The sequence below is a fragment of the Odocoileus virginianus genome, chromosome 18 (genome assembly GCF_023699985.2).
Source record: "Odocoileus virginianus isolate 20LAN1187 ecotype Illinois chromosome 18, Ovbor_1.2, whole genome shotgun sequence".
NCBI classification, from domain to species: domain Eukaryota; kingdom Metazoa; phylum Chordata; class Mammalia; order Artiodactyla; family Cervidae; genus Odocoileus; species Odocoileus virginianus.
This window is the reverse complement of record NC_069691.1, coordinates 2,885,233-2,902,600: the sequence shown is the minus strand read 5'-3', so window position 1 is coordinate 2,902,600 and position 17,368 is coordinate 2,885,233. Positions and strand designations below refer to the sequence as shown.

General features: G+C 44.9%; 1 protein-coding gene across 3 annotated transcripts in view; it reads left to right on the top strand.

The window, feature by feature from the left end:
• The window catches only part of RECK (reversion inducing cysteine rich protein with kazal motifs), a 79,535-nt gene extending 73,484 nt beyond the window's left edge, over positions 1-6,051 (top strand). For all 3 annotated transcript variants that reach the window (XM_070480271.1, XM_070480272.1, XM_070480273.1), the window contains 4 exons: positions 1,174-1,384; positions 2,575-2,648; positions 3,479-3,634; positions 4,433-6,051. In XM_070480271.1, coding sequence (XP_070336372.1) covers positions 1,174-1,384; positions 2,575-2,648; positions 3,479-3,634; positions 4,433-4,654 — 663 coding nt within the window. In that variant the 3' untranslated portion in view covers positions 4,655-6,051. The remainder of the gene's footprint in view (positions 1-1,173; positions 1,385-2,574; positions 2,649-3,478; positions 3,635-4,432) is intronic.
• Positions 6,052-17,368: the final 11,317 nt, after the last annotated feature.

Genomic DNA, 17,368 nt, shown 5'->3' with positions numbered 1-17,368 from the left:
ATCTAGAGCACTCAGTCCTCTATCAAAAATGAACCATCCGAGGCTGGCTTTTCCTCCTAACACTGGAGGGCCCCCTTGCTCATGACCCGTTGCACCTCTAGTATACAGAGCAAAAAGAGAGGCTTCTTGACACCAGCCACTAGAAAAGAATTTAAAGCCTTGCACCCCTGGCATGAGTCAGCAGCATCTCCACTTCCCCTTGTTCTGTGGGCCCAGAGCTGTTTCGTTAGAAAACCGCACAAACAAAAATAATAAAAAGAAAGAAAATAGCCCAGAAAGAATGTGAGGGAAAACAACCAAGAGAAGAGCTTTCCCCCTACTCTTTCCACTGAAGTTCCACCCAAGGTCCTGAAAACTGACTGAAAACTTCTCTAAAACGTAATGTCTTACATCAGTTTACTTTAGCCTTTGAGGGTTGTGAAATTGGTATTCATGTCAAAAAATAACCCTGAGGACAACCCCACTGAGACCTTCCATACACACCAGTGATCTGTATGCTGGGCCGTCTGCCTGGAAGAAGCCCAGCTTTGGACCAGCAATCCCTGCTCACAGCCAGCTGACACCGATGTGCTGGCTTCCCATTTCCTGATTTTCACTGAAGGAAAATCCCTTCAGCTCATCTCCCTGGGCTTGTTTCCCCTCAGAGCCTATCTTCTAAGTGCACTGATACCTTTACTCTGAATTCCCTCTTGTTGGACCCTCTTCCTGGCTGCAGGTTTTCTCTTAGATGTTCTTCATGATGCAGAGCCCGTCTGCTCCCCTCATCTCTCCTCTCTTCCCTCTCTATCCTGTTGTTGTTCAGTCGCTAAGTCATGTCTGACTCTGCAACCCCATGAACCAGTGTGAAATGATAAGGCCTCTGAATTTGCATCGAGATTGGTCTTGTTTTCTTCTAACAGGCTCTTCTGGAATAATGGAAGTTGGGAGGAAGGGAGGCTTTTTATCTCATAGAGAGAATGATCACCCAGGTCCCTGAGAGGCTGAGAAAGTAGTCTCTTCATTCAGTCTTGGGACGGTCCTGTTGCCCCTAACCCCACGCCCTGTTTAGCAGCCTTTTCAGAGTGTCCAAGAATTTATACTGTCTTTTCTGCTTCTTGAAAGTAGGGAGACCTATTCTTGGTTAGGAAAAGTGCCCTTAGAAGTTTACCACTAAGTGTGCTTTCTTGCGCTCAGCCTTTCTGCAGGACCCCGGAGCTCGTATGTGGGCACAACGGGGAGACCTACAGCAGCGTGTGTGCGGCCTACTCGGACCGGGTGGCGGTCGATTACCACGGGCCCTGCCAGGCTGTCGGGGTCCTCTCCGAGTACAGTTCTGTGGCTGAGTGTGCTGCCGTGAAGTGTCCTTCACTCTCAGCGACCGAGTGCAAACCCATCATCCCACCTGGTAGGCTGCCAGTGCTGGGGGTGGGGCAGGGGCGGGATTGGGAGGATTTGCTTATCTGTCCTCAGAGAGTGAGTCACTAAGAATAAAGCTGACTTAAGTGTGTTTAAACTTCTTAGGAAATCTTAACTCCACCTAATGCTGATTGATGCGTTTCTCTGGGCCTACCTTAAAAAGTGGTGGATCTGTCTTGGACATCATCTGGTCTAGTGGTTTTAAAACAATGTGGAAAACTTATTTCAGTCTTAACTCAAACACCAATAGATAAACAGCAATATTTAACTGCTGGAATTATGGTTACTAGTTCAAAGGCATAACGTTTGCCTATTATAAAGTTAATGAATAAAGAATTGGATATTAATGAACAATTGAAGTATTTTTGATGAACATAAACATTTTAAATTGAGAAAAACAAGATAGTTGTTGTCTTAGACTGGCCTTAGTGTCTAATTTAATTGTTTTGGTTGCATGTAATTAAGAAGTCTTGTTTCAAACAGGCTGTTATAAGCAGTTAACAGTTTTCAAACAACTTACCTTTCAGTTTCATACTTGGGTTAAGCAGAGGGAGCAGAAGAGGCTTTATCCCAAGTCTGCACAGAACAGATTACCTGGAGTCTGACAAGTTCTTTCCTCTGTCCAGGAATTCAGCAAATGTTCCTTGGGCATCCACTATGTCGTAGACAGGCGTCTAGGTGCTGGGGGCACAGCCGTGAGCGAACAGAGCCTCCTTCCTCCTGGAGACCATGGTCTGACATGTTACTATTGCTTTTTAACAGTTTCAATAACTTTTAAAATTCAGCTTGAATCAAAACACCCATGGAATCTCTGAAACACTTGCTCCTGTGTTTTGCCGACAGGAGACACTTGCCTGGGATCACACAGTGAGTTCTGGGTAGGGCAGGGTCTAGGCCCTGTGTCTCTGGAAAGGCCAGCTCGCCCTGTGCTGTATAAAGCCACAGCTGCCCCACCTGAGAAGTGGAACAGGAGGAAAGCAGGAATGGAGGAAGGATTTTGGTAAATGTATAGATCATTAGACTCCAGGTTGATCAGGGAATATATCTGAAAGTGCAGTCATCAGGAAAGACTTCAGTAACTTTCCTAGCACAAAATAAAGGGCTGGTAATTTCACCAACTATTTTGAATTTTCTTTATTTCTAATTCTGAACGCAAACAGAATGGTTTCTGTTATACAGGTGCCTGTTGCCCATTATGTGCTGGCATGTTAAGAGTTTTGTTTGACAAAGAAAAACTGGATACTATTGCTAAGGTAAGTTGCTTTATGTGCCCTGTACTATTGAAAGCTTATTAATAAACTTGTCGGTAGTCATACAGACAGATGTGTCATCCCATTCATAGATGAAGAATCTAATTTACACAGGGACATCTTGCCCAAGGCCGTGTGGTAGCCCCCAACCAGGAGGACTGGGCTTTGAGCTCAGGCCATCTGCCCCCGATCCCGTGCCCCTTACCTGTACAGCCTGGCTGTGCAGTGACCTTCTCTGCCACCAGGGAGCCTGTGCTTGCTTAAAAACGGTCTCCTGCCAGCACAGTGAGCCACATGAGGGCTGGAGCCAGAGCCAGGCAGCCAGCAACTGATAGACCCCCAGATAGTTTCAGGGTCACCCGCCCTCAGGTGGTCCCCATTCCTCTGGGGGTATGTCCAGAATCGACCATCTTCCCATGATGGTTTCGCCCCTTTTCCTTTTTTGTACCATCATTTTTGCTGCTCACTCTTGTGAAGATGAGATTGCAGAAGTGTAGCAACCAACACCACCACTACCTAAAAAAATTGCACCCATTTCAATGAAAACAGCTATATTTTTACAGGAAGGCTTTAATTATTTCCCCATGGCATCCAACTCAGAATTGTCCCTTAAAACGTGCTCCTGGTGAGAGTGTTTATGTCAGCCAGAAAACTTAGCAGTCAGAAAAAACCCTACTGGAATGGGTTCTGTGAATATTTAGAATTCATCCAGCAAGGCCCTGCCCCGCTCTTAGGATTAAAAGAGCCTTCTTGTTTTAGGCAAGGTAACAAGACAGCTTAGGCAGTAGTAAGGAATTCTTTTTTCAGGTAATAGAATAGTTTTCTCTTTCTAGGTTACAAACAAAAAGCCAATCACAGTTCTGGAAATACTTCAGAAGATCCGCATGCATGTGTCCGTCCCACAGTGTGATGTGTTTGGGTACTTCAGCATTGAGTCAGAAATTGTGATCCTCATCATTCCTGTGGACCATTATCCAAAAGCTTTACAGGTGCGGTCAGCACGGGTCGTGCAGCCATCCTGTCGCTTTGAATCGGGAGGGCGGAAGGGAGGAGAGCACAGCGGCTCTGAGGACGGGGCTGCTCCCAGGGAGTGGCTTCCGACAGAATGCATGCGGGGGGGTGGAGATGCTGTGACTCAGAAGGCCTCTGCTCATCTTCCAGATGAGGCGGTTGAGGCCCAGGGAGGGCAGGGACGGCCACCTGCCACGCAGTGACAAGGCCAGGCAGACTCCTGTCTCCCAAGGGCTGTGCTCCTCCTGGGGAGGAGGAGCCCACCAGAACGGATCTGATCTGGGCCCTGAGTTTTCTTCCTCATAATCTAGAGGTGAACCTCACTCAGGAGGCGCAGGTTTCAGCATCAGCATAGGGAGGGTCCCAGTGATGGGAGTGAACACAGTGGTTTCTCAGCTGCCACAGTGAGGAAGCTCACTCTGTCTCAGTGCTTTCCTCTCCTCCTGATGTGTAGGTGGCCGTGGAGAGGCCAATCCCTGTGACTGTGTTTAAGCATGAGAGATAATGTCTAAATGTGAATAAGGGGTGAACAGGACTGTGGGGAAAGAAAGGGCAGTGGCTGTGTGCATCATGGCTCTTTATTTAATTTGGTTTCCATTGATGCTGTTATTATGTGTGTAATAAATTAAGACTTTATCAGAATACTACTTTGCTAAAAAAAAAGGATAAAGAGAAGACGTATTTCGTGTGTTGGGATATATGTGGAATTTGTCTGACTTGACCTTTGTCGTGGGTTCTGTGACTTATATTAAAAGGATCTGATTATCCTCTCCCAGATTGAGGCCTGCAATAAGGAAGCAGAGAAGATCGAATCTCTGATCAACTCTGACAGCCCCACTCTGGCAGCCCACGTCCCTCTGTCTGCCCTGGTCATCTCGCAGGTGCGGGTCTCCAGCAGCATTCCCTCAGCCGCTCCCAGGGCCCGGCCTCCCCGTCAGCCCCGCCTCGTCCTCCTCAGCCTGGGCCTCACCATCCACAGAGTCTGGAGACACAACTGACTGCCCGTGAAAACTGCAAAATATTCCTTGATCTAATTTTCTTACTTTGGCAAAAACATATAGGACTGCTGGTTTGTAGTTGAATAGTGGCCAAGGCAAAGCACTTGTCACCTCTTAACCTCTGTTCACCATACAGTATTTTCTTAATTACCAGTGTTAGTGAGGGTTTTGCCTTATCTCTACCAGTGTTACAGTCTGTTCTTCCAAATGCTAAGGGAAAGAGGACGCTTCCTTCCGGTGGGTCACTGGCCGCCTTGCAGTTCACATTTTGCTCGTTAGACGGGTCCCCCGCCACAGAACGAATTCTCTATCGTCGATAAATGAGGTGATCACTTTTTAGAAAGACAGCTCACTTTACTATGGGCTTCGTATCACAGAAACTCCATTTCAGAGCTCTTTCAGGATTGAGGTGCCCCTAGTGCATGTGTGTCTGTTTACAGGTAATTCCCTACTCTGTCTAGAAGTGGGGAGTCACAGTGAAGAGCCACGGTTACTAGAACATGAGAAAAAGATAGGGCATCTTTGGAATTATCATCTAAGTCATCAGGCAAATTTAATTTCTAGAAATCTAATTCAGAATCCATTTAATGTGTTAAGCAAAAGCAGGCTAAGTAAATGGCACTCACATGATATATTGTACCTAAGTGATAGTCTCAGTGGTTCTTAAAGTGTGTCTGTGACTTCTGTGAAAGGGAGAAGTTATATTGCATCAAAGCATCTTGTATTATGCATTTTTATATTAACAGATGTATATCCTTTGGTATCATCCAAGTTAAATGTAGAGTTTTTAAACATTAACCTTTAAACCAATTGCTGCTACTTATGTAATTGCCAAAAAGTGAAATAGTTAGTAGTTCATGTAAATAATACATGATTTTTCTATTTTATTATGAAGAAGGTGAATAGCCATATTTGTAAAATGACAATCATATGTGTTAACCCAGTACTTTCCGTTCATGAAGACACATTTGTTTTTTGTGATATGCACAATGTAGGTAAGTGTTCTGTTTTTTTTTTTGATACAGATTTATAAAGAAGTGTGGTTTATATATTTAAAAGTGTCAATCTAAGTATTAAAATGTTTGCATGTTGTCTAAGAAAACTTTGAATGTGTTTCACAGTTTTAAATAAGCTATTCAGTGTAATACTTCTTGTTTATATGCACCTAAACTTAGAATTTACATGAAGTGTTTTTCTCAGTGTTAAATATATGTACCCTCTGAAAGATATAGGGTTATGCTTATTATACCAAAATGTTGTTTCAAAGTGGGCACTTAAAGCTTTCAGAATTTCTCAGTGCCATGTAGCATGTTTGTTGCAATTGCTTTTTCTATATAAGTCTCTTCAATGCAATGTACTGGAAAGCTTTTCTATTTTAATAAAATAATTTTATATGATTATGTGTATTTCTAAGCAAAGTGCACATTTAGAATGAAACCACTGATCACTCTTTGGCGAGCCTTGTCCTTTGCTCTGAATAAGAAGTTATGGGAGTGTGATTACTCCGAAAGTGGGAAAACAGAGCAGCGGGGACAGAGCTGGTCAGAACAGACCCTGGCATGTTCTTGGCAGAACGGTCAAGGACAAAGACCCCGGCTTCTTCGGGACTGAGAGCTTCAGGCACTCCAAGAGCAGGAGTAGGTTAGGCAGTTCTTCTCCCCACTGGTTCCTTCCTGCATTTCAGCCCTGTGGTATATCCTAGAGCAGAGAGAACTGCACCGTGGAGGCAGGGGGCCAGCTGATCAGGGCCCGAGAAGCTCTCGGTCAGCTGAGGCTGAGGCCCCAAACCTCCACCGTGCTCCCGTCACACGTCTGCTGTGCCCCTTCTCACTGTTGTCTTCACTCCAGTGTCCTCACAAAGGGAAGAAGGAGACGAAGAAAGCCACAACTGGTGGGTAGGTCTCTGCTCAGAAGTGACTCTATCATTTCTGCCTACGGCTAACATCCAAGCAAGTCACGTGGCCGCCCCGACTCCAAAAGGTAGGGAGGAACATACCATCCTCCTGTGTATGTGTGTGTATTTGTGTGTTGGGGGGAAGAAGGGAAGAAGCTGGGGCAGACCATGAGTATTTTGAACAATGATACAGTCTACTGCAGAGGCCCTTCCTCATCAGGATAGGGCAATAGCCAGGAAGGACTAAATTTCTTATTAAAAAAGTAGTAGAAGTTTTTGGTCTGGGAAGGAAATGAGAAATGAGAGAGGTGCTTGGGTTTGAGGGAGGGGGGCATATCAAGGGAGGAAAAGATCTAAAGGTTGGTCCTGCCCCAAGGACAGAGTCACACAGTCTTGAGAACTCTGACCATAGGTAGTCACAGGTGAAACAAGCCCAGGTCCAGTCAGTTCGGGAGATGGCGCTTCCCACTAGCCAGTGGCTGTGGTGAGCACAGCCAGGCTGCCTTGGGGACCGGCTGTCAGTGGCTTCCCGGCCTCAGAGCAGCACAGAGCCCCTGCTGGTTGGCTGTGCCCAAGTGTATCAGGCTAGTAGAGGCTCTGCAGGAGACAGGGGGCACAGGCAAGAGAGAGAAATGAAGGCCCTGCCCTTCTGCAATTCTGCCAGGTGCTGGAGGCAGGAGGACCTGCAAGTCTGGAGAAAGCGGTTCTACGGGAGGTGGACAACTTAGCAGATGAGGTAACTGCGTGAAAAGTGGACTCCAGAGAAAGGTTCAGAGGCTCCCATAAGGCCATGGGTAATGAAACCAAGACACTAGGAAAACAGATGAAATAACCTGCTATCCAGCCTACAGGAAGTAATTGGGCAGGAGTGGACCCTAAGAGGGTCATAGGCCTGGCTTGGGTCACATGCCCACCTCTGGCAGAGAAGGAAAGTCAGGGGAGCTTCAGCCCCACCTAAACTAGACAGGATGGATTTCTCACAGGAAATGACTCAGTTCCTAGAAGAAGGCTGCTGCTAGATGTGTCCTCTGGGGAGTATGTGTCTCTCTAACCGGCCGTTAGTCCCCAGACTGTTTCAGTCTGAGAGCACACAACAGTGCCTCACCCTCAGGCCAGGTGCACCCCTGGAGCTGTCAAACCATCAGCCACCAGAGCCCAGGGACAGCCAACAGGGTGCTTTGTAAGAGAGGCCTGTTAAACAAGGGAGTTATCCAGAGTGACTGGTAATAAAGTAAATTATCTTCAGAGCAAACATGGCAATGAAGAGGAGTGAGTGTGGTGAATGTGAACATTTTTAATCAGGGCAAAAAGAAGCAGGCGAACTTGGGAAAGATTCTTCTTATCTCCTGGAATCCTCATTCCACAACCAGCTCTGTCAGGGGTCTTCCCAAGGGCTCCAGGACCGAGGACCCGGGCTTAAGGCTCGATTGTCACTGGGTGACACTAAATTGTGGGTCTCTCTGAGTCATCATTTACTGTAAACCAGGGACAGCAAATGTCTGTCATTCATGCCACCAAATCCTCGTTGGGTGTCTGTGGTAAAGAGATCACAGTTCCATCATGGTCTCCTGCTCGTGGTGACAAGCCCAGCTTCAAGCACAGCATTCTGAGTAAGAAGAAAGGGCACTAGTCACGGTACCTTCTTTGCTTCCATCATATCTTATGAATAAAAAATATGTTTCTCAGAAATCCCTCAACAGTTTTCCCGTGTGTCTCCTTGCCCAGGACTGGGTAGTATTGGCCAACACTAGACAGTTGACCAAGGGGAGCAGGATGGCCGTAGCTGGTTGGCTAGTCAGGGGCAACACACTGCTGCCCCAACCAGTTTGAGGCACAGGAGGGCAAGAGTAAGTTGGCCAAGGCCTCCAACTGCATTCACCTTAAGATAAAGTCAGTTTTTGGCAATCTCAACTTGTTAAGAGCATAGATATGAAAAGTTTTGTTTAACTACCTGCAGCTGTGATAGGTGTTTCTAACTAGGTGATTGTTCAGTTGCTAAGTCATATCTGATTTATTGTGATCCCATGAACTGCAGCTAGTTCACTAACAAGGTAGTGAAACCCAATAACAGCAACTGTCTGATTTTATAACTTGAGTGCTTTCCTCCAGTTACTTAAACAGCCCTACTTCATTCCTCAGGCCTCTGACCTGGTTATTTTAAAACTTGCCTTCCATATCCAATGCAAAGTCCTGTTCACCTCCTCCAGCCTAGACTAGATGTTTGCTCAAGAATAGCATGGTTGGAAGGGATGGTCTTTTTGCCACAAACATATGCAAGGCTCACATCTCAGAGTCTGTGAGCTTGTCATGATGTCACTAGTGGCGTTAGTCACAGACATTAGGGTGTCTTCAGTACAAACTCTGGGACATTCATCTCTAGTAAGAAAGTTTGTCAACCAAGAGCTGAGTGGTCTTGCCCTCAGCTATAGTTAGCCTGTACAAAACAGATGTAGGTCACCTCATTGTACAAGGCAGTGTACTGTGGGAAGTGTGAGGAATGGGAGAGAAAATCTAATAAGGAGCAGACAGAAGGCTGCGCAGGGCTTCATTAGCATTGGGTCTGTCCCAGTGGTAGTTCAGTGGAGATAATGACTTGGGAAGGGGGAGTGAGGGGGAGCATAAGGCAGTTCAGGTTTGGAGCCAGGCCAGAATGGCACCCAGAGCTGTTGGCCTTGCCCTCCTGGCTATACTGCCTGAGATAGTTCCCAGGCATAGAACCATGGCCACCCAACTCCAGTGACTGGAGAGACCTTCAAGGTCACCCACTGATCTCGTTATCTCATGCTCCCTTCCTCTGTCCTGTGAGCATGCTGGACTCTACTGAGGAAACATTAATTGAGCCGGGCTGGGTGCCAGACTTTCCCTGGAACTTGCCCTCTCCTGAAGGAGGGATTCAGCCTGGGTCTGTTTCAGCTGCACCTTGGGAAGAAAGTTAAACCCGCCAGCAACACTGATGGCCTTGACACAAAATCCATAGAAGACATTTTATTTTCTTTCATTTGATTGAATGGCTTTCCTTTAACCCTGGCTGGTGGGAGTCAAACCCACACATTCCCACAGAGGGCACTGTATTTCTCAAGGGGACCAGAGGCCCTGGTCCTCTCTCCCTTTCTCCCAGCTGCATTGTGAGCTTTGCCGGGCAAGGGAAAGGGAAAGCTGCAGAATCATTCCTAGGGAAATTCCTTTGCCCAGTCCAGCAGACTTTCATTTTGTACACGGAGGGCAGTGGGCCCGGAAAGCAACATAAGCCCGGGGTCACATGGCAAGTGAGGTCAGAGCCAAGCCAGAGGCCAGGTCTGGGCTTCCCCTGGCACAAGGCAGCTGGGCAGGACTTGTGCTTCTCGGGGATGGAGCCAGCCATGCAGGAGCGCTCCATGAAGGTGGACACTGGGTGGCCCGAGTGAACTAGGTTCAGCGTCAGACCAGACTGACAAGGCAGGCCGCTGGGTGGGGTCTGACAGGTCCAAGGAGCAGCAGGGATCATAAAGGTAATGCACACAGCCCTCCTGCCCTTTGCGGGACAGTCTGCATGGCCCTCTCCCCCTGCTTCTCTCGCTGGCCCACAGCAAAAGGGTGCTCAGAGAGGGCATATGCCGAGTCCAAGGTCAGGCGAGGTTCCCAGGAAGTGAGGCTGGCCAGGGTAAGGCAGGGGCCTTCACAGGGGGAAGCTTTCTAACACCCCTGCCCCCAGCTCCACCCACTTTTTCAGTTTTCCTACATGAAATTGTTTTCTTATTGTGAAAGATAACTTTGTGCATTCCCCCCAAACCTGGAAATGTACACAGGAAAAAGTCAGCCTCAGTGCACTGTCTGCCCCCTGCCCCTACTAGTGAGGGTGGAATCTTTCTAGAGCCGTCTCTACCCAACTGGGTCAGGGTCCTTTCTTCCTGTGCTTGGGGGCACAGGTGGTTACCTCAGGACCTTGGTTTCATATTGGGGATGTTGCTTGCTGATTGACACTCCCCCGCCTGATGGTTCACAGGTGGAAGCCTCTCCTCGGCCAGACCTCTCCGGGTCCCCTTCCAGAGGGCTGTCTTTCCTGGACAATCTCCCGCTGACCTCGACTGGAGATGTGACCGCAGTTTTAGGGGGAGGTCATGGAGGCATTCATGTTGGTCAAGACCCAGCGGGAAAACAGGTGGCCCACCCAAATCAGGGTAATTTGAGGAAGGCTTCATAAAGGAGCTATTTACTAAGGTGTGAGCAGTATGTCAGAAACCACAGGAAGAGTACAGGGCACGAGCTGTAACACAGGGCTGTTAACACCCCTTGGCACAAAGTGGTGAGGTGGTTTCCAGAACCCAAGGGCGCTGCTGCATGGAGCTGGCATTTCCTCCCCCCGCCTCGGGGGTCCGCCCATCGCTGAACCCCATCAGAAGCCAGAAGACAACGGATCCTGTTGCAACTATGCAAGTCTGCTTTCCCCGCAGGGCACAGAGTGATTTAGGGAAGGAAGTGGAGCAGAAGAAGACACCAGCACAGCAGATCAGAGTGGTACCTCGTAAGAGGAAGGGAGATGTGACGGCATCTGCCCCCTCATTCCAGCACACCCCAAGATGGCAAGGCCTCTTGGTTTAAACGTTTGGAAGGGTCCCCCTGAGTGCAGCCTCCACAGTTCCTCTCCATCTTCCTCTCATCCGTTCATGCCACATTTCCCAGAGTCTCTTCCCAACTCCCCAAGAGTGACCTGGAAAGGTCATCTGGCTCAGGATCCAGCTCACCTTCCCTGTCGGCATGGAGCTGCCCAAGAGCAAGCGCCCTCCTCAGCGTATTCATTTTCTTCCTAAAGCAGACAAGGCTGTCACATGTAAAGAAGCGATGTAATCCTCGTAATAAAATGAATTTGATCATGTGCCTAGTGAAATAAGTCCATACTTGAGTACTTTTAAAATGGGTTGATGTCAGGACTTCCTCGACAGCCCAGTGGTTAAGACTTTGCCTTCCAGCGCAGGGAGTGCAGGTTCAGTTCCTGATTAGAAGCTAAGATCCCACATACCTCGAGGCTAAAAAACCAAAACATTAAACAGAAGCAATATGGTAACAGGGCTTCCCTGGTAGCTTGGATGATAAAGCGTCTGCCTATAATGCGGGAGACCCGGGTTCGATCCCTGGGTCAGGAAGATCCCCTGGAGAAAGAAATGGCAACCCACTCCAGTATTCATGCCTGGAACATCCAATGGATTGAGGAGCCTGGTGGACTACAGTCCGTGAGGTCGCAAAGAGTCGGACACGACTGAGCGACTTCACTTCAGTATGGTAACAAATTCAATAAAGACTTTAAAAACTAGTCCACATCAAAAAAAAAAAATCTTTAAAAAAAGTAGGTTGCTATTACTGCTGTTAATCAAGGTTTCTCCCATGATATGTTCTAGTAAGGTTACGCTCAAAATCTTCAAGCTAGGCTTCAGCAGTACATGAACAAGAGAATTTCCAAATGCATAAGCTAGTTTTAGAAAAGGCAGAGAAATCAGAGATCAAATTACCAACATTTGTTGGATCACAGAGAAAGCAAGAGAATTCCAGAAAAACATCTGCTTCTGCTTCACTGACACAAAAGCCTTTGACTGTGTGCATCACAGCAAACTGTGGAAAATTCTTAAAGGGATGAGAATACCAGACCACCTTGCCTGTCTCCTGTAAAACCTGTATGTGTGTCAGAAGCAACAATTAGAACCTTGCATGGAACAACTGGTTCAGAATTGGGAAAGGAGTACAACAAGGTTGTATGCATCACCCTATTTATTTAACTTCTATGGAGAGTACATCATGTGAAATACTGCACTGGATGATTCACAAGCTGGAATCAAGATTGCCAGGAAAAATAGCAGCAGCTTCAGATATGTAGACAATACCACTCTAATCGCAGAAAGTGAAGAGGAGCTAATAAGAAGCCTCTTAAGGGTGAAAGAGGAGAGTGAAAAAGTTGGCTTTTTTGAATTCAACATTCAAATAATGAATATCATGGCATCTGGTCCCATCACTTCATGACAAATAGATGGGGAAAGAGTGGAAGCAGTGACAGATTTTCTTTCTTCTTGGGCTCCAAAATCACTGCAAATAGTGACTGCAGCCGTAAAATTAAGAGACTCTTACTCCTTGGAAGGAAAACTATGAAAAACCTAGACATCATATTAAAAAGCAGAGACATCACATGGCCAACAAATGTCCATCTAGTCAAAGCTATGGTTTTTCTAGTAGTCATGTATCGATGTGAGATTTGGACCATAAAGAAGGCTGAGCCCCAAAGAACTGACACTTTCAAATTGTGGTGCTAGAGAAGACTCTTGAGAGTCCTTTGACTGCAAAGAGATCAAACCAGTCAATCCCAAAGGAAATCAACCCTGAATATTCATTGGAAGGACTGGTGCTAAAGCTGAAGCTTCAATACTTTGGCCACCTGATGCGAAGAGCCATCTCATTGGAAAAGACCCTGATGCTGGGAAAGACTGAAGGCAAAATGAGAAGAGGGCGACAGAGGATGAAATGGTTAGATAACATCACCAACTCAATGGACATAAATTTGAGCAACTCTGGGAGATAAAGGACGGGGAAGCCTGGTGTGCCGCAGTCCATGGGGTCGCAAAGAATCGGACACAACTTAGTGACTCAACAACAACATTCTAACTAGGTATTGATGCCATGTGAAAAAACTGATTCTTAAAAATATTATTCTTGGACCTGGCTATCATTTGAAGGTTTTTATATTAATTTAATGAATTTTCTTAGGTTTTTCTAGGGAGAAGCCATAATTAAAAGTTAACTCTTCCTTTACCAGTATTTATACCTCTTACATCATTTTGTTGCCCGAGTATGGGCTAGAACTCCCCAAACAGTGTTGAATAACAGTGGTGATAGCAAGAAACCTTATGTTCTTTATTTTAATGGCGATGCCCCATTGTTTTACTGTTAAGCATGATGTTTTAAGTATGATGTTTTACTATTTGTTCTGGGGTTTCTCTTGATTCTGCTAAGGGAAAACAGATTTTTTAAAACTCATTAGTGGATATTGAATTAATATTGAATCAAAGGTATTTTCTGCATCCATTTAAATGACGTTTTTCCTTTGACTTATAAATTATGAATATATTTCTTAATATCCTTGAAATAAATTTTACTCTAATAATATGCTTCTAGATTCAGTTTGCTGACATTTGATTTAGGACATTGATATTTATATTCATAATTTTTTTTGTATTTGCTATATTTTTCAGATTGTGGACTCAGGATCATTTTAGCTTCATTAAATGAGAGGGGAAGGTTTTCTATGCTTTAGAACATGTAAATAGTACTAGAATCATCTGTCTCTCAAAGCTTTGATTGAATTTACCTGCAGGCTTATCTGGGTCCAGCTCTTATTTAGGTAAGAAGTCATATTTTCATTTTTTTGACCATTTTTTTTACCATATTGGTTCATTTTGATTTTTTTCTCTTCTTAAAATACTTATATTTTTTTTTCCCTAGAAAATTGCCCAATTCAGAAAATCTACTAGTGGAGAGTCAATACTATTTTTCTAAAAAGAGGTTACCTCCTCTTTTTATTATTAATGTAGTACATTTGAATTTTCTCTTTTTAGACTTTTTTTTATTGATTTGATTTTGTAGAAATTTATCTATTTGATATCTTCCAGCTCTGGGATATATTTTTTCACTTCTGCTACTTTTCTGTTTTATCTATATTAAATTTCTTTATTCAGTTAATTTGAACACTTTATTATGGAAAATTTCAAACTGGCAGACAATTTGAAAGTGAAAATCCATATCCCACTGTCCAGATTCTATAATGAACATTTTGCTAATTGCTTTGTCACTATTTATCCATCTCTTCTTCTATCTATCCATCCATCTTATACTTTATGCATTTCAAAGTAAGTTGCAAACATTAATATATTTCACCCCTAAACACTCCAGCATTTATTCATTAATTAGAATTCAATATTTTTTTATGATTCTTTGTTTTCTATAACTTGTCTAACTCCTTTGGCCCAGCATTATTTATTTTCTCTTTTTAAACAATTGGCAATCCCATATATTTCCTTTTTTCTAATCTTCTATTTTTTTTTATGTGAACCATTTTTAAAATCTTTATTGAATTTGTTACAGTATTGCTACTGTCCTATGTTTTGGGGGTTTTCTTTTTTGACCCCAAGGCACGTGAGGTCCTAGCTCCCCAACCAGGAATCGAACCCATACCCCTTGCATTGGAAGGCAAAGTCTTGACCACTGGACCAACAAGGGAGTCCCCCCTCATATATTTTCTACCAACAGTAATAAAGAGAGCATAACTCAATAAAATGAGACTTTCTGCCAAGGTTTTTCTTTCCTCCACTTTTCTAGTTGCCATTATCTCTACCCATCAAACTATTACAATGAATTTTTTATTCCCCAGAACTGCAGATCAAGACCCAAAGGCTGAAGGGCTTAAAGCATTATATGTATCTTAAACCATAGTTTAGGGAAGAATTTATAATAATATAAGACTTTAGACAATAAGGAGGACTGAATCATGGGGTGCAGCACATTCTGGGGAAACATTTAGGACAGAAACAAAATTTCCTTTTCTTGAAGGGAAGATAAAGTAGACACCTTCTGGGTTCTGGCTGCTCAGCATGTGGTGAAGTCTCTGTTTGAGTGTACAAGATCCTACATCGAACTATGGAAGCTGAAGGGGGGCAGACATTCCTCTGTTCCCTTTCTGAAAGCTTGTGGGAAGTCATGTGACCCCAGTTCAGCCAAACAGGTACTCCTGCCCAAGAACCTGAGTCTAGAAGAGTTGACCCAGAGACGTAGCGAGGGACCAAGAAAGATTCTGGATTGCTTGAATATTTATCCCCAAGAGACTGAAGTAGATGTGACAGTTTCTGTCAATTTGCAAGTTTAAGTTTTCTGCCATCAGCGGAATTTGGACTAGATCTACAGTGACCTTTTTACATATCTAAATTGTGACTGTGAAATATTACCCACACACAAATAAGTGATGTTTAAAGGATGCTTTAATTATCATCTTATTTAATTAAAAAAAAAGCCCTCTGAGTTAGGTATTACTGTCATTTCAAGCACCTGGATGAGAATCCCAGTCAGTGGGCAGCAGCTCTGGCACATGGACGTGGGCCACATGACTTCAAGGCCATGCCCCAGGTTTTTAACCAAGTATTCTTAATTGCCATTCATCTCTGAACACTTGTTTTGACTTCGCCTTTCAGTCCTCTGGGAGGGACTTTTTTCATTTCAAAAATTATCAGTTAATCTTTTGTTAAATTTTAGTTTTATTACATTGTGTTCAGAAAATTTAACTGAATAGTTTCTACTTTCGGGAATTTATTGTGGTTTACTTTAGGGCCTAATATTTGGTCAACCTTTGTATTTGTTCCATAGAAATTTGAAAATAATGTTATCAAATATAAATAGTCTTATTTGCCTGGCATAGAGGAGGAAGTAAAGGGGACAGTGCCCAGCCTTACTTAAAAATCTACCCTTATAATCAACAAGTCAGTCCGCTTCAGTGCCCACTTAGTGAAAGATCTTAAAATTAGCTTCTTTCAGTTAGGGTTTACTGAATCCCTCCCCCCATAAGGAGTTGCTCCGGGGAATCTCACCCAGGCGGCCTCTTTATTTCCCTGCTTGTCTCACACAGGGTTGGGGCCGTGAGTGAGACCAAGTCTCTTTAGCGCCAGCTGTGTACTGACTACTGCCCCAAGGCCAGAAGCGGTCAGGACCTCTGGAAGTTGAAGGGACCCATACACCCTAAGGGAAGAGTAGGATTTGAATGGGCAGAGATGGGCCAGCAGACCAGACTGAACAAATAGCCCAGGGAAGGCAAGGAGGTGAGGAATCTCTGAACATGTTTGGGGAATATCAGAAAGTCTGTTGCTCAGCCGTCAAGTTATGTCCGACTCTTTGCCACCCCATGGACTGCAACACGCCAGGCTCTCCTGTCCTTCACCATCTCCTGGAGTTTGTGCAAACTCACGTCCACATCCATTGAGTCAGTGATGCCATTCAACCATCTCATCCTCTGTCGCCCCCTTCTCCTCTTGCCCTCAATCTTTCCCAGCATCAGGGTCTTTTCCAATGAGTCAGCTCTTTGCATCAGGTGGCCAAAGTATTAGAATATCAGCCTCAGCATCAGTCCTTCCAATGAATATTCAGGGTTAATTTCCTTTAGGATTGGCTGGTTGAATCTCCTTGCTGTCCAGTTCAGTTCAGTCACTCAGTGGTGTCCTACTCTTTGCGACCCCATGGACTGCAGCACGCCAGGCCTCCCTGTCCATCACCAACTCCCGGAGTTTACCAAAACTCATGTCCATTGAGTCATGAGGCCATCCAACAATCTCATCCTGTCATTCCCTTCTTCTCCCACCTTCAATCTTTCCCAGCATCAGGGTCTTTTCAAATGAGTCAGCTCTTCGCATCAGGTGGCCCAAGTATTGGAGTTTCAGCTTCAACATCAGTCCTTCCAATGAATACTAGGACTGATTACCTTTAGGATGGACTGGTTGGATCTCCTTGCAGTCCAAGGGACACTCAAGAGTTTTCTCCAACTGCACAAAGGCATCAATTCTTCGGCGCTCAGCTTTCTTTATAGTCCAACCAACTCTCACATCCATGCAGGACTACTAGAAAAACCATAGCTTTGGCTACACAGACCTTTGTCAGTAAAATAATGTCTCTGCTTTTTAATATGCTGTCTAGGTTTGTCATAGCAACAGGAGCAAGCGTCTTTTAATTTCATGGCTGCAGTCACCATCCGCAGGGACTTTGGAGCCCAAGAAAATAAAATCTGCCGGTATTTCCACTTTCCCCCCATCTATTTGCCATGAAGT